General features: G+C 49.1%; 1 protein-coding gene across 2 annotated transcripts; it reads left to right on the forward strand.

The window, feature by feature from the left end:
• Window positions 1-3113: 3113 nt before the first annotated feature.
• LIG3 (DNA ligase 3) lies at window positions 3114-17044 on the forward strand. 2 transcript variants are annotated; one of them, XM_062012543.1, is made up of 20 exons: window positions 3114-3272; window positions 3613-4167; window positions 4632-4769; window positions 5630-5827; window positions 6255-6406; window positions 7314-7480; window positions 7980-8057; window positions 8173-8341; window positions 9042-9197; window positions 9641-9772; window positions 10415-10494; window positions 10905-10992; window positions 11883-11960; window positions 12182-12305; window positions 12687-12829; window positions 13634-13708; window positions 14277-14423; window positions 14831-15005; window positions 15612-15703; window positions 16477-17044. In XM_062012543.1, the coding sequence occupies exons 2-20, from the start codon at window positions 3627-3629 to the stop codon at window positions 16708-16710; spliced, it is 2967 nt and encodes a 988-aa protein (XP_061868527.1). In that variant the 5' UTR covers window positions 3114-3272; window positions 3613-3626; the 3' UTR covers window positions 16711-17044. The 2 variants fall into 2 exon arrangements, with proteins under 2 accessions (XP_061868527.1, XP_061868526.1); XM_062012542.1 differs by having other exon boundaries at window positions 3115-3272; window positions 3608-4167.
• Window positions 17045-17403: the final 359 nt, after the last annotated feature.

Below are 17403 nucleotides of genomic sequence, written 5' to 3' on the forward strand. Positions count from 1 at the left end.
AACTCCTGACAGAACTCCTCATGATTTTGCTTAAGCAATGCCAGACTTCAAACCTTTAAATCTGACTTTTGGGGGATTCTTTTTGCTCTATTAGTGGAATAAACTACTCAAAACAGAGTTCTACTTTCCTAGAGGCCTCTCTCCTAGTCTGTCATTGATGACTTTTATACAGAGCATTATGTTAAGAGGCTCAACTCTCCAGTTCCAGCATTTCCTAGAACAACACCAGCTGTGATTCCTTTGAGAAACAGCAGTGATTTGTCTCCTAGTTTTCTCTCAGCTTCCAGTGAACTCCCTACCCTTTAGTTTTATGGAAGGAGGCTCACTAGATATATTGCTTTATTCCCAGCTGTTTAAAAGTACATCTTAGCCAAAGTGGGAGTTGGATGAGTTTATTCAAACAAGACTGCAAAACTCAAAGCAATTTCAGTTCCGCCCGTTGAAAACACGCCTTCCCACTCAGAGTAACACCAGTACATGCACACTTCAGCTTCAGGGGAGGAGTGCTTACATGGAAAACTTAAGAGCACTGGCCAAAATCAGGGCCCTTGCATGCCACACCACTTGAACCTTCCCTAACACTTCCTAATGCCATCTCAGACCTGCTAGCCACAAAAAGATCAGAAGGTGCATGATTTCAGCTTTCCACTCATTCCCTTAGAGCCACAGTGGAAGAACAGCAAAATTAATGCTCCAGGATGAAAGGTGTTCAGCCACCCTCGAGAGCTGGAGTTGAGTGCCCCAGCTTTGCTGCTGTTACACCCACACCTTTCAAAAGCAACCAAACATCAGCTGTGCCTGTCTGGCACTCCACATGTAACTAAAGCTCACCCTGTCTCCTGGCAAGGTTCTGCCACATGCCTGTTACCTCCTGTCCAGTCTCCAGTCCAAACACCACTCTCTGGAAGGGAGCTTTCCTACTTCCCTTACCTTTCTGTGCTACTACCTAGACATCCTCCAGACTGAAAAGAAGCCACAAGCCAACTCATCTCACCCCAACTGAAACCTCTGAGATGCCATCTGCAGGCTTCTCTACCAATTATAGACACAGCCTAGTGTACACCATTTTGCTGACTTCAAGACAGTAAAAGTTAGGGAAGTAAATCCTGTCTTTCCGTCTCTTTTACAAGGCTCAAACACACAGCGAATGAGACACCTCACCAAAGAGGACACTGTGGACACTGTACTGTGCTCCATGCTCCAAGCAAGCTCTCTCTTTTCTGGATTCCATAGCTTTCTTCCCCTATCAGCTGTCAGTGTAATGCAAACTGTTGCATCAGCCACTGCCAGTTCTCTACACAATTTCTCAATGGTACACATTTGTCAAAGTAATTGCAACAATAAAGAATTTAACAACATTAAACTCTCACACTTACCTTTACTCTGAGTCTGCCAACTGCATGGGCTGGAAGTCACAGTCTTTTGGTTCAGTGTTTTAAAACTGGAGCATGGTGCTGGTCCAGACGCCTTCCACATGAAGTCAAAAGTCCTTGATAAGTCCTTTGTGAACTCCCTGAATCCTGCAATTCCTCTTCTGTTGCACAAAGTCCCAGATGGATTTGGTTCGGAGAGCTTCTTGCTTTCTGCTCTTTTGGGGCTTCCACCACCTCTGGGCCATAAGACAGGAAGGTATGTTTCTATTATGAGGTCATGGATTGAATGAATTGTCCAAGAGGCAAGTACAGTGATGTAAAGTATTGCAAAGTAATGGTGACTGACTGCTTTATAGCCAGATCCTGCTGATCAGAAATGCTTATCTCATGGACTTCATCCCAGTTTTGTGACCAGGGATGGCCTGCCTGTGACAATCTTCTCCTGGATAAAGCAGCAATCCTGTTGGTGGATGGTATCACAACCACTCCAGCTTCCTCTGCAGCCTCCTGGCACAGCACAGCCACATTTTCCTCAAAGAAAAGGGGACAGCTGCCACCAGCAGAGAGAAAACAGTTGGACTGCAGGTATGTGCCCATCTGTATTGCAGTAAAGGGCTATTTTCAAGCAGTCAAAGGATACAGCAACACCTCAGGGCCCACACCAACACAGGAGAGTGCTCTTGGAGAGCCTGTGTTGGGAGCCCAAGCACAGGGCAGCACCTCAGACCCACACAGCACAGCACAGGGCTCTTGGAGAGCCCCTTTCAGAGGCTCGGGCAGTGCTTCAGGCCTGGGCAGGTGCAGCACAGCACTCTTGGAGGGCCCTTTGGAAGGCCAGGTGCCACTGCAGCACCTCAAACAGCACAAATATGGCTTAATGCTCCTGAAGGGCCACCACAAGGCTGGAGAGAAGGGAATAAGTAGTCCAGACCTGCACTAACTCTGTGTAGCACTCCGGGACAGCCGTGCCTGAAGGACCAGTGACACATGAGCACCTCAAACCAGCAGCACCATGGCACTGTGCTCGTGGAGGGAGGGTGTGGGGAAGCCAGAGCTGAGGCATTGCCCTCACACCTGCCCCAACTCGACAGCACTCCTGGAGGGAGTAGGTCGGGAAGCCAGAGCTCAGGCATTCCACTCACACCTGCTCCAACTCGACGGAGCACTCTCAGAATGGAGTCCAAGAACCCACCACACACGACGACGACGATCCCAAACACGACGACGATGACGACGATCCCGAACACCATGACGACGACGACGATCCCGAACACCATGACGACGACGACGACGATCCCGAACACGACGACGACGATCCCGAACACGACAACAACGACGACGACGACGACCCCGAACACCACGACGACGACGACGACGATCCCGACGACGACGACGACGACGACGACGACGACGACGACGACGACGACGACGACGACGACGATCCCGAACCCGCCCGCGACCGGCCCAAGGCGGGAAAAGCGCTCCCAGGTGCCCGCGCGCGAGGGGGCGGGGCTTCTTATAGGGGCGGAGCTTCCGCTGGAGCGGGGCGGGGCCGGCGAGAGTAAGGGGCGTGGTTTGGTCAGGGGGGCGTGGCTTGTGTGAGGGAGGGGCGTGGCTTGTGCCGGGGGCGGGGCGGGGCGGGCTCCACCCGCCCTCAGCGTGGCGTCACGCGCGCGCGCCGCTGTGTGGCGGCGGAAGGGGCGGGCGCGCGTGCGCGCTGGGCCGCCGAAGCGCGCGGGCCGCGGCGGCCGTTCCTCCGGCCTGAGGCGGGGAGGGAGGGTTTGTGTGGGGCGGAGGGTTTGTGTGGGGCGGAGGGTTTGTGTGGGGTCGCGCCCGCCCGCCAGCCTGAGGGAAGGGTAGAGTGGAGCGGCGCAGGATGGCCGTGCCGTGAGGATCCCGGTGAGCCCTTCCGCGCGGCGCTGGGGGTGCGGGGCCTGTGGCGGCGGGGCGGGAAGCGGCGCTGGTGCGGGATGGCGGGGATCAGAGCGCGCGTGTGAGGGCAGCGGGGACTGGCGGGGCCTGAGCGTGAGGAGGGCACTGTGGAGCAGTTGGGCGGAGGATCGGGGCCCGTGGCGCGGGTGCAGGGGCCGATGAGGACCCGGGAGGCCGCTGCGGGGTGGGTCTGGGAGGGAGGGGTGGGGATGGAGGCCTCGAGAGGCCGCACGCCTCACAGCGGGCACAGAGCACGGGGCCCGTGGGGCAGGGCTCAGCGCCTCCTCTCGCACTTCTTGCAGCACAGACGGAGCAGGCTGGATGCCCACAGGGAGCTGGACACTGTCACAGGCTGCCCGGACACTCTGCAGGAACACAGGACTTTTCTCCCTCTATAGACAGGTCTCTTTGCCCAGATCCTGCCTTTGTCACATCAGCCTCCCCACGGCCAGCCCCAGCTCCTGGCACCAGCTGCTGTTACGCCGTGTATCTCCCCAGGCTGCAGGCAGAAATCAGAGGGGTGGTGCTGGGCTTTTCCACCTTTCCCTGCACCCAGCCTGCACGGCTGCAGAGGACATGGCAGAGCAGAGGTACTGTGTGGACTATGCCAAGCGGGGCACAGCAGGCTGCAAGAAGTGCAAGGAGAAGATTGTGAAGGGGATGGTGCGCATTGGGAAGATTGTTCCGAATCCTTTCACGGAGTCTGGTGGGGACATGAAGGAGTGGTACCATGTGAAGTGCATCTTCGAGAAGCTAGAGAAGGCCAGGGCCACCACCAAGAAAATCGAAGACATCACAGACTTGGAAGGATGGGAAGAGCTACAAGATGGGGAGAAAGAATTAATCAACAAGCACATCTCAGGTGAGGCACGAGGCAACACCTGGGTCAGTTTTCTTCTTTACTCATTTTCAAGGTATGTCCCTGCTTGCCACACAGCTCTGCCCTTACCACAAAATCCTCACTCATCTGTTAGTGGCTAGAGCTACCAAAATCTGTGTCTCTGCCCTGTAGGGAAGAAGTAGTCACTGCTGCAGTAGCACTTCTTAATTCATTAAGTGGTTCTGGAGAAGCTGATTTAATTCATGGGCAGATAAATCCCAGGAGGAAGCATCAGTTATTTTCCATTTTCAGTGGGTTTTTTCCATGATCTTTAGTAAATTATATAGTCCTTTAACTTTTGATACTGAAAAATATTCCTTCTGGTTTCTTTTATCCTCTATTTCCAGTTGTTTTATGATTCATTTGTTGCTGTGTATCTTACATAGTACATTAAGAGATGTAGGAGGTTATTCCTGACTGCTGATTTGAACCTTGCTGTTTTACAGAAGCTAATTCCAAGGCTGGAAGTACACCCAAGAAAAAAGTGATAGTCCAAGCTAAGCTTACTGCCACAGGACAACTAACCACAAAAGATCCCTTAGCTCTCATCAATCCATCACCAAAGAAGTTCTCTGGCTTCACAGGTAGGACTTAAGAAAGTGATTCTGGGAAATCCTTGTCTTCTAATGTCGGCCTGGGAGGTGTTTGACTTTGGTTCAGATCAGTAGCTTTTGGTCTACAGAAGTTGGTTTAGTTAGTGTTTGAAAATCTGGGTTGCCAAAAGTGGTCGGTGTCTTCTTAGGCTGAACTGAGTTTCTGGTATTCCCAAGGAAACAAAGCTTGTGCAGTAACCCATAATATCAGGCTCAAACTGCAAGGATATCAACTAAAGATACACCACAAGGAGATCAGGATCTGTAAGCCATGCCCACTTGAAGTGCTCATGGAAGGAAAACCTGTTGCTCCTCAGCAGCTTGTCCTGAAAAACAGGTGCCAGCAAAACAGCAGGACCTGACACAGACGTGTAGCTCTGAACCACCCAGAGCACATGTTGCCACATACACAGCCAAAAGGATGAGAATGGGGAGGGGTATGAGTATGGTAAGAGGGAGATTGTAAGAGGTTGGTATTGTAACATCATTTTTTAAATGATCTTAGGAAAGTATCTGGCTGTGAAGGGCAAAGGCCTATAAAGTAGAGGTAAAACAGGGGCATCTGCCAGCACGAATCCCATTTCACTGAGGTTTAATCATGTTTGTCTGGTAGAATTAAGGTCCAGATAATACTGGTGTACTGTGAAAAGCTAAACTAAGGGAAAAAAAAGTTTTAATTAAAAATTGAAGCCACAGCACAATTTGGGCACAGCAAACATGGCTCAGTTCTGAAGCTTTTCCAGCATGCTGGGATTGTTCTTTTCAGCTGGCCCAGCAGAGGTAGCTTCAGCTTGAAACTTTGCACCATACTGTACTTGTTAAAAAAGCAACTTCTCTTGTCTTTGATGCAGCCAAGCCAAAGAATTCAGAAGATGTGTCTGCAAACTCTTCCCACAAGTCTAGCCTTTCTGCAAAAAGATGTGATCCGAAGCACAAGGACTGCTTGCTGCGGGAGTTCAGGAAGCTCTGCGCCATGGTTGCTGAGAAGCCCAGCTATAATGTGAAAACACAGATCATCCAGGATTTTCTGAAGAAGGGATCTGGAGGAGGTATGGTTCTTGCTTGGCATTCTCAGCATTTGAAAGCCTTCTAAAAGCAAACCTCAAAGTATGACTTGAAAAGCAAGGGTTCAGTGAAATCTGCTCGCTGTGTAACCCAAGCTGTGTGCTTGGAGATAACATTTGCCAAGTGAACTTTTTAGCTACATAATAAGATCAGGTAAGAATGTCTCAGTCTGGGATTGTGGAGAATGTAGGCACTGTAAGATTTAGTGCTGAGATAGGTTTGAAGGACAGTTGTGGATGTTTCCCCTGAGAAACCTTTCACGTGAAGCAGAGCAGCGTGCTGCAAAGAGGAAGCCCCAGCAGGAGATGGGTTTTTTCCCCCAGGGTCATGCTAATGGGCACAACCAACCACAGCTGGTAGGTGAAAATAAGTTGTGACAGTTTCTCATGGTCTGTGGTTTGTGCTTTGCAGATGGCTTCCATGGGGATGTGTACCTGACCATTAAGCTGCTCTTACCAGGCGTCATTAAAATTGTTTACAACCTGAGCGATAAGCAGATTGTAAAGCTGTTTAGTAGGATTTTTAACTGCAGCCAAGAAGAAATGGTCCAGGACCTGGAACAGGTGAGTACAGAGAGCAGTTCTCTTAATTCCTGCTGTTCAGTCCCTTGGTATGGAAATGCTGTAAGGTTTTACTCTTACTTGGGAGGTCGTTAGCTTGACTGCTACAATGGGAGTCGGTAACTTCTTTTTCTTTGCTTTAGCAGTTCTCATAGCACTTTCTGCCATCTGAAACCTTTAAATCATAATGTTTGAACAGAAAACAAGATATGAATTCACCTGTAAAGCTTTAGAAAGCAAGACTAAAATACCTAGGCAAGCTGGACAGTGTCCGCTTCATCTGAGCTGCTTTGTCTGGCCTATCCCCGTGGAGCTGATTCCCTTTGTTTTGTAACATCACATCCCAAAAGCTGTGAGTGAGTGAACAAATCTGTTGCTGTGAGCTGAAGCTGGTTCATACAGTTAAGGTACATCAGTATAATTGCAACTGCTGCCACGTGGGCTTTTACTTGGTGTGCACAGGAGTTGTTGATGCCTGGGCACGCTTCTGATTCATTGCAGGATGGACAAAATGGGTGAATTCAATAATGAAGCTGACTTTTTCACCTCTGTTTAGTGCCCTGGTATATACTGCCTTCTAGTGACATCACTAGACTGTGTCAGATCCTTGGATTTACAAGTGGATTCAACATGAGGAAATAGAGGGTCTGTGATGCTGCACCAGTGACAAATAGAGCACTGAGATGATACTGGTACTCTTACTTACTATTTTTTTGCAAATGAAACAGCCAAGGAGCTTTGTTCTGTGTCGTGGCAGCTTTCTTCTAATGTTTGATTCCAATTCTTTCATTCAATCCCAACATCATTCCTGTGCTTTATCCTACTTTCTGGGGATTCAGCGTCATTCCAGTGTGTCCCCATTCTCTAACCACAGCTCTGATCCACACCCTTGTTTTCTCTGTGGAGACAGGGAGATGTTTCCGAGACCGTACGCCTCTTCTTTGAACAGAGCAAGACTTGTCCTCCAGCAGCCAAAAGTCTCCTGACCATCCAAGAGGTAGATGAATTCCTAATCCAGCTATCCAAGCTTACTAAGGAAGATGACCAGCAAAGTGTGCTGCAAAATATCACTCGCAGGTAAGGAAAGTGATCAGCCTCTGAAGGTTTACCCTAAAGACTAGAAGTGATTATCTACATATCCCAAGCTGGAATAGGTGGAAAACTAATAGTAGAACTACCTTAATGGTACTTAGCTGTTCATTAAGTTGCTGGTTTTAGGTATGTTGGGAAAAGTCTTGAGACATGTTGGAGATTCTTGGCCTGGCTCAGTTTGTGTTGCTCTGAGGCTCAGGGTGTTAACTGTCATTTACTCTTGATGTTTTAAGGGAATTTGGGAAGGTGCATTGAGCTGAGGCAGGATTAATATTGGCACCCAAACATAAAGGTGCTAAAAAAGCCTTTGGATATTCTCCCATGCCTCTGAGGTGTCACCAGTAACATGTGTCCTCATTTGTGTTTAAACACTACAGAAGGGGAGAACCTATGGTTACAGAGGCCCAGATCAGTTTCTTTTGTTCAGCTGGGAAGGTAGTTCAGTTAACTGTGTCACATTTCTGAATCTTCTCTTGCACTTCAGATGTACAGGCAATGACCTGAAATGCATCATCAGGCTCATTAAGCATGACTTGAAAATGAACGCTGGAGCAAAGCACGTGTAAGTCAGCCCTGTCACCGTGAGACAAAACCAGACGTGAGCATTAGCCTCATAGGCCAGGAGCAGCAGCCCTCAGGTTGATCCCTGTTTCTCTCCTCTCCTCCATCTGTTAAAGGTTGGATGCTTTGGATCCCAACGCTTACGAGGCCTTCAAAGCATCCCGGAACCTGCAGGACGTGGTCGAGCGAGTGCTGAAGAACCAGCAGGAGGCTGAGAAGGAGCCGGGGCGGAAGCGCACGCTCAGCGTTCAGGCCTCTCTGATGACCCCCGTGCAGCCCATGCTGGTAATGTTGGCTCCCCAGCACCAGTAGCCCTCAGCCCAGCAGGAGATGGGGTTCTCATGTCAGTGACCCTCACCTTTACAGATCTGTAGATGGATAAGTGCCTGTGTGTATATGAGCTGTGTATATGAGTTCCTATGCAACCTGATCTAGGTGAACCTGCTTCTGCAGGGGGGTTGGACTAGATGATCTCTAAAGGTCCCTTCCAACCCCTACCATTCTGTGATTCTACGATTAATAGTGTGTAGTTTTCATGTTTAATGCCATTTTATAAAGTGAGGGGTCAGCATTCAGTACTTAGACCTCCAGTGTCACTGCAGAAGCTGAAGATCTTGACTTGCTGTCAGTCCAGAAGTCACTTTTTTGCTGTCATCCCAGAAGTGAATCCTTTCTCTGGAAATAACAGAAGCTTTACCTGGGATGAGAGAGAATCAAATAACTTTGGGGTTTTGTTTGAACAAATTAAACATTTTCCTTCTGGTCAAGTGCATTGCTACAAAAGGCATGAGCCTGAGGTGTCTGGAGGAGATGAGCACTGAAAAGCTGTAGTTATCTGGGCATATGCAGGTGATTCTAAATACCAGAGACACTGGACAAAGATTTATAAGGGAGTGGGTAGTTCATTCATGAACTTAGGTAAGAGAAGCTCTATGTTTAAATATCTCGAGTTTGGTTGCAACTTACCTCTCCTCACCTTTCTAAGGCTGAAGCCTGTAAGTCAATCGAGTATGCCATGAAGAAGTGCCCAAATGGCATGTATGCAGAGATCAAATACGATGGAGAGCGGGTGCAGGTCCATAAAAATGGAGATCATTTCAACTACTTCAGCAGAAGCCTCAAACCTGTCCTCCCACACAAAGTAAGCACCTCTAAACTGTCTCTTGTGTCCTCTACAAACACAACTGAGTTTCTAGGCAATTTCTCTGGGCAACCAGGATACCTCCTGTTGTAGACTTTTATGTCTAATATGTGTAGCTACTTGGAGCCTGGAAAAGAAACACTTGATAGAATTGTGGTCAGTTGGTTTTGGTGGGCATGAAGAGCTTGAAGCTACAGTTAAGCTATCTGCCTTCTTTACACACTGCACTTTGGGAGGCTTGATGCCAGCTGGGTGACTGGGTTCTGTTTGTTCAGGACTCCTATTTTCTAGTTGTAGACTGCAGCCTGTAGAATAGCAGAAGGCAAAGCCAGTGCAGGTAAGCCTCTGACAGGCTTCTGGAGAAAACATCTGCCCTGCAGTGAGTTCCTCTCTTCAGCCAGTAGACGTATTTTCCTTTCTGTTGGTTTTTTTTTCCCCTCAAGGTAGCTCATTTTAAGGACTTCATCCCCAAAGCTTTCCCTGGGGGGCAGAGTATGATCCTGGATTCAGAAGTTCTTCTGATTGACAACAAAACTGGCAAACCACTTCCTTTTGGGACTCTTGGTGTACACAAGGTAAAAGGGGAAAAAAAGAAAGAAAAATCCTTTGTTGTGGTTGGAGGCTGTGTCGTGGTTGCTCTGACTGAAGCACAACAGATGTGATGTTACTCTGATCACTGACAGAACAGTGAGGAAACTTCATGATAACTATTCAAAATCCCTTGCATTGTGCCCTTGCCTGTCAGTGCCTTGAGCAAGCTGTGGCAGGCTGGAAGACCACAGTGCTGCAGAGGTCATTCAGTGCAGCATGCCACATAATGCTGATGTCCAGACTAAATTGTGATGAGGGAAAGGGCAGGAAAATGAAAGTGAATCTAGGTGCTTAAAGTAGCCATTAATCTGAAGTCTGGAATTCCTGTTGGGTTTTAGTTGCAGCAGCAGTGGTGGATGTTGTGTTGCCAGAAGTCATTACTATTTGGGGCATTATTGCCCTGTCAGAAGGAAAGCAGCATGTTTTATCTTAGTTTGTGCTTAGACACGTTCAGTCTGACAGTAATTCTCAGCATACTTCTGTCTTTCAGAACAAGCCTAAGCTTGTTATAAAAAGGCTTATGGAGACAAAAACAGGCCCTTTTGTTGCTGTTGTTTTGCTAAAACTCCACATTGCTGCTTTCTGTGACTGCAGGTTTCCTTTAACCAACCTCCCTTGCCTTTCAGAAAGCTGCTTTCCAGGATGCCAACGTCTGCTTGTTCGTGTTTGACTGCATCTACTTCAATGACGTCAGCCTGATGGACAGGTGTGTGTCTGGCACAGGCTGAGAGCAGCCTCACTGGGTTCCCAGCATCATCTTGCTGCAGTACACAACCACTGCAGAGGGAGCAGCTCACATTGCCTTAATGTTAACACTGGCCATTCCCCCTTGGAAAATGAAGACAGCATGGCACCATCCTTGCTGTGCCTTGTTTTCCCTGCAGAGCTCCATCCTCCACATTTAACTGCCTTTCATCTGCAGTGAGTGTAGCTCAGCACCCAGCTCATCTTCCATCCCCTTAACACAACATTTCTCTTTTATAACTCACTTCCTGGAGGGAATTGTGTGTCCTTTATGGAACCCTGCAGGAGAAAATCATTTAAACAGCTTTTCTGAGTGTTCACCTGCCTGGCATTTCATGGCAAAATGCTTTGTTTCTCCACACCCTGCCTCAGGCCCCTGTGTGAACGGCGCAAGTTTCTGCACGATAACATGGTTGAAATCCCCAACCGGATCCTGTTCTCGGAGATGAAGCACGTCACAGTGAGTTCCCTGTTACAGAGCATGCACACTGATCTCTTGGCTTGCACTCTGAGCACTCTGCTGCTCCTTCACCATGTGGCTTTTTGTATGATTAAGGCTGCAAATCCAGCAGTTCCCTACTTCTGGTCTGTGTGCAAGCCGTCTCGAGCCGGTGGTGTTCAAGAGGACTGTGCCTCTGCTCCCAACTTGTCTTGGCTACAGCCACTTCAGTAGAGCCTTAACTTGCACACCTCCCATCTCTTTGGCTTCTTAATGTTGTGGTCATTGTGACTTTGAGATTGTTAGAAGCTAAAGCCTGATGTAACATACTGTGTTGTGCAATGTAAAGAAGACTGAAGGAGGATTGAATGGAGCTGAGCTGCTTCCAGTTCCTAAACTGGCAACTTCAAATGCCCCATCTCCAGAGACATCCTCAGTGCTAAAGCTGCATTTAGTCAGCAGCAGGATCAGTTTTTCCTCTGATTCTTATGCACAAGCCCTGTGTCCCATTATTTTTCCCCACTGCTACTGATTTCTGTAGCACCTTGGTTTAGGCAGAGAGTGCTTGGGCATTTGGGACAGAGAAAGCATTTGGGGAAGAAGAAAAGAGCACAGGTTCCAAGGCAGTTGGCCAGAGAAGCAAGCAGGCACTGCTGGCTGAGGAAAACTGATTTTGTATGTCCTGCACATCTTGGGGACACAGTCAGTGTGGCATCTTGTCTCTCGGGTATTTTTTTAACTACCAAACCCTTTCCTTTTCGAGACATATTCTCAGCTTAGTCACTGATGTGCAGCAAAGAGAATATCCAGTGTGAAACTCTCCTTGGAAAACTGGTGGCACCACTGCTCCAAAGAGAGAGCCTGAAGACCTTTGACAGACTTGAGCTAACCAGGATTCCATTCCTTTTCAGAAAGCTTCAGATCTGGCTGATATGATCACCCGAGTCATCCGGGAGGGACTGGAGGGACTGGTGTTGAAAGACATAAAGGCAAGTTCACTGGTGTATGCTGGGAATTGGGGAATAGCAGCACACAGGGGTCTGTGGATGAAGGACCTTGAAATGCCTCTGGGTTCTTCTCCAGATCATTCAGACCAAGTTGCTCTTTGTATTAGCTGAGCACTGCTGAGTGGGGAAAAACAAGAGCTGTTTGAGGGGAGAGCTGTCCACCAGTGCTCCTTCTGACTGGCTTCTTGCCTGGTTTTGCACAGGGGAATTATGAACCAGGAAAACGACACTGGCTGAAGGTGAAGAAGGATTACCTGAATGAGGGGGCAATGGCTGACACTGCAGACCTGGTGGTGCTGGGAGCTTTCTACGGACAAGGCAGCAAAGGTAAGTCTCTGGGCTTGGCTTCAGGCAGAGATCTGTCAGTCCAGAAAACTCTCCAGCTTTTTCCCACTCCAGGCCCCCTGTAGCATTTGTTCTCCTACCAGAATGAGACTGACTGTAGCAGTGACCATCTGCTGCAGCTCATCACATGCCAGACAGTGGGTTTACTGTGGGTTAGTTGGCACAGCAAAGCCTTCATGTTTGGGCAGAGCTCCTGTGTGGTGTGGAGGCTCTTTGTGCAGCTTTGTCTGTGGGAGCTGGTGCTGTGAAGCCATCACAAGCCCAAGGCTTTGACTCCCAAAGATGGAAAAGGGTTTTGGTTGATTACTTTGCTTTTTGAAGCTCTGTGGCAGACAGGGATAACCCTCCTGTCCCCTCCTGCAGGTGGGATGATGTCCATCTTCCTCATGGGCTGCTATGACCCCAAGAGTGAGAAGTGGTGCACTGTGACCAAGTGTTCTGGTGGCCATGATGATGCCACGTTGGCCCGTCTGCAAACAGAGCTGGACATGGTGAAGATCAGCAAGGTGAGAGGGGCTCTGGCACAGAGATCAAACAAATGCCCAGCAAAGGGCTTGGCAAAAGCCTTCTTCCTCCTGAGCTACAGTTGTGCTGGCAAAAGGCAGCATTGAAGTGCTCTGCTGGGAATGAATAGAGGCTTAGTGAGAGTTAAGGGAGATAAAGTGCTCTGACACGAAGGGGCAGCAGGTGCAGGCAGCTCCTGAGATGAGGCATGCCTGAGATTGGTACCCAGATGCTGAGTGGGAAGCCAGGCACCATCTGTTTCCTGCTGAGTTCTATTGGGAAGAGCAGAGCAAGCACCCTCCAAGCTCCCTTTTCTGGGTCTGTTGGATTAGTGAAGAGTCACTAGATGGAGCTGTGGGAGTCAGACTATTGTCATGTGGCTCCAGAACCTGACATGGAGTGAAAACCTTTTGTGAGGGCCTTACTTAGGTGAGGAATCTTCCTTTTCAAGACTATGTAAACAGAGAGATGAATTTAAATGCTCCCTTGACACCCTGAAGAGCATTTGCATTGAGGTTAGAGAATCTTTGAAAAACAGAGTAGTTTTATGTGTCTCTCTATTGGAACACCAGTGGTGTTGGTTTACATCTAGAATGCCAGGAACTGAGAGCTGTGTAACACGTAATTGCTGTGATTCCCTAGCTAAGAGACACTGCAGCACACCAGTGCCCCTGCACTGCAGGCTGGAGCCAGTCTCATCCATACCAGAGTGATGTAATACCTACATGCCAACCCACTTGTAGAAATAGGCTCAGCTGTGATCAATAAGTGCTCTCATCTTGGTTTTGTGCTTTTTTAATTAACAGGATCCTAGCAAAATTCCAAGGTGGCTAAAAATTAACAAAATCTACTACCCAGACTTCATTGTTCCAGATCCAAAGGTAAGTGCTGGCACAGTCATTTGCTTCCCAGCCCTGACACAGGGAGCTGCTGTACTTCAGTGTTCAGGTTGTCTGTGTTACAACATGAGTCCCCATACTTGGAACAGGAAATGAAGCACAAGTTTTTATCTTGGAATCTGGTGCATTTGAGGCCAAGAGCTTCAAGAAAAAAAAGTGACACCTGCAGCATTGCTGGGAAATGTTTTTGTGCATCACATTTGTTCCAGAAGGAAACTGACCTGAAATCTGAGGCATGAAAAATGTGACTTGAAACGGTTGAGGCACAACAGTAACCCAGAAGTTGATGTTTCTCAGTATGCTTTGTGCCATGCATGCCTACAGAAAGGGTGTTATTTAGAAATGGGCATTATGTGTGAGCTGAGGATCTCTGACTCACTACAAAACAGAAGCTTTTCTGATCAAAGTGACCAAGAAAGGCCAGGTGGGGTATTTGGAACTGGGTGTGCTGGCTGGGGAGGGGCTGGTGTACCTGGGGAAGGACACAGACCAAATCAGCTGATGAGAGAACACAGAACTGTGATGTGACTTTCCCCAATGCTGTGTCTAGAAAGCTCCAGTGTGGGAGATCACAGGGGCTGAGTTCTCCAAGGCTGAGGCTCACACTGCAGACGGGATCTCCATCCGCTTCCCGCGCTGCACCCGCATCCGCGACGACAAGGACTGGCAGACAGCCACCAACCTCCAGCAGCTCAAGGTGAGGGGACACAGTCTGGAAGTTCCAGCAACAGCCTCTATTTTAAAACACAAATTGGCATAGGAGGGTGTGCAGTGAAGAATTGTAGGCTCAGGCTGCTTGCTGGGTTATTTTGATGTGAATCTTGGAACGTCTTTCTGATGAGGAAAGGCTGCGAGACCTGGGGCTGGTCAGCCTGGGGGAGAGAAGGCTGAGGGGAGACCTCATTCATACTTACAAGTACCTAAAGGGTGGGTGTCAGGAGGATGGGGTAACACTGTAGCACCCAGTGACAGAACAAGGGGCAATGGACATCAGCTGGAACACAAAAAGTTCTACTTCATCACAAGGAGAAAGTCCTTTGGTGTTGAGGTGAGGGAGCCTTGGCCCAGGCTGCTAAAGGCAATGCTTTGTGTCTGGTGGGACAGGAGCTGTACCAGCTATCCAAAGAGAAGGCTGACTTCAGTGTTGCTGCTGGAGAGGAAGATGAGTCCACAGCTGGCAGCAGTGGAGAGAATGAGGGAAATTCCAGATCTTCCACACCACACAGCACGATTAAAACTCCCCCAAGCAAGTCACCTGCTAAAGCCCAGAAGCCAGAAGGTAAGATTTGTGCTTCCCAGGGAGTGGAGCCTCAGGGGTGTTCTCTGCATTTGGGGCAGACTGGCTTTGGATCTTCACCTTGTGTTGGATGCTCAAGGAACCCACAGCAGCTTTCACTTGCATGTTAGGGTCAGTGGGCAATAGACCCTTGGTGTGTCCACAGCATAAATAGCCACAGCTCTGAGGTGTGCTGGCATTGAGAGAGGAAACTGCAGTGATGGTGCTGTGCAGGCAACCCGAGACATTTTTGGCTGTGACCCAGGATTAGATTTGATTTGGATGAAATTCATGCCTGTAATGGGGCAGCTGGATGGGAGGGGATTTCCAGGTAGGAAACTGCAGAGCTGTGAAATGAGTTTTCTTCACCAGTCCATTATCACTGGGGAATAAATTGAAGCAACTTTCTGAGCAGTCTGAGAACAGCAAGATCCTGGAGATCAGGGCAGGAAGATGTTTCATGCAGCAGCAAAATGTGTTGTACTAGTTCTAATTCATGGACTTTCCAGGAAGAGTGGGGAGAAGAGTGAAGAGGTTAAAGGGTTTCCCTTGAATACACAACCAGTCTCTGGACAGAAAACACAAATTGAGACACGTTTGTGTTTTTAGAAAGCAAAGCAGTCATTGGATCCCCCCAAAAACTGGAGGAGAAACGAGGGGAGAAGAGAAAAGCATCTGAGATGGATGACAATGGAAAAAAGGTACCAACAGCTGCCAGCAGCCGTTCAGGGGTGGGAGGAAGCTGAGGCAGTTTCAAGTGTCTGTTCACTTTTTCCTCCGAGCTGGAAAAGGTTTTGAAATGTTTCTATAGCAGCACCCTAAATTGAAATGTGAAGGCAGAAAGAGCAGCAGGAGACCCCCTTGTGAGGAAAGTGGATGGCAGCAGCTCATTGTGCTTGGCAGAGCTGCTGGGCCTGGGCTGCTCCACACTGTTTCCCAGCAGCACTGTCCTGCTCCACCACGTGCTGGGATTGCTGAGCAGCTCTTCCCGAGTGCTGCAGATGGAAGAGGTGGGAGCTGTCCTTTCTAGCCCATTGTGCAGCAAATTGCAGGAGTGGATTAAGATTCACTTGAGCTGTAATTTCCCAATGAGCCTGGAGTACCTCCTGTAAGATAAACAGCAAGCTCTTTCCCAGGGCAGTTATGTTCTACTTGAACTAAGCATCAGCTTGTAAAGACAGAGACATTAAGATGATGTTTAGTGGCCAACATCAGCATCACCACTCTGAGGAGCAGTGGGGCAGGGCAGCACTCTTCAGCTGTGACATCTGGCTTCCAGAAGAGCTGGCTGGAGGTTGCTCCTGGGCATGATTTCATGGTGGTCCAAAGAGCAGCTGGCAGTTACCAGGCACAGGGTTAGACCAAGAGCCTTGGCACCTGGCAGTGGACTCCATTCCTGAAAGAGCTTACTGCAGTTTCCAGACCTATCAAATGTTTTTACCACCCTCTGCTTCTCCTGTGTCCCCCTGTGCAGGTGCTGCTGGACATATTCACTGGTGTGAAGCTCTACCTGCCCCCCTCCGTGACGGACTTTGAGAGACTCCGGCGCTACTTCATCGCCTACGACGGGGATCTGGTGCCCGAGTTCGACACGGCCTCGGCCACACACGTCATCGGGGACACGGAGGAGAACCCCGGGGCCACCCGGGTCACTCCCCGCTGGATCTGGGAGTGCATCCGCAAGAGGAGGCTGGTGGCCCCCTGTTAGTCAGCTTGAGGCAGTTCCATCCCTCCTGCCACGAGGAGATCCCTGCAGGGAAAAGCTGCCAACTAGGTAGGTGTGAGGAATGGTGAGCTTCCTTCCTTCTGGGAGATGGGGATAGAAAGGAAATGGCCCAGTCCCTCAGGAGTTGGTACAAAGGTTCGTAGCGACCATCTGGAATGAATTAAAACAGCTCTCTGAAGAAACCTCAGTGCTGCATCCCTTTGTCTGCCCACCCTGTACACCACTGCACTGGCCTCCCACGTGCTGGTTTATCCTCTTGGGGGTTTTTAAAGTTCAGGTATTTTTATAGATAAAGCAATAAAACTGAAGCAGTTTCTCCTTTGCTGTCAAGACTTATTTCCCAAAGGTTACTCTCAGGAAAACAGGCCCCAGCTACCCCAAACCATTGGCTCCAGTGCCAGGATGATTCTGCTATGTGGCTGCTATTGACATGAAGGATCCCTGTCCTCCTGCTTTGACTTTTCATTCCTGTCTTCCACCACTCAGCACAGGTCTGTGTCCAGGAGCAGTCTACACCTCTGCCAGGGGCTTCAGCTTAAAACTAGGCCAGCAGATAAGCTTCCAGTACAGCCATGGCTGTAGCATTATCCAGGCATCCTCTGGGAGTGTTCCCTTTCTAGACTGTGTGGCTCATGTTGTGCTCTTCATGTTTCAACAAGTCAAAGCTGAGAAAGG

This window comes from Colius striatus, chromosome 20, assembly GCF_028858725.1.
Source record: "Colius striatus isolate bColStr4 chromosome 20, bColStr4.1.hap1, whole genome shotgun sequence".
Lineage (NCBI taxonomy): Eukaryota > Metazoa > Chordata > Aves > Coliiformes > Coliidae > Colius > Colius striatus.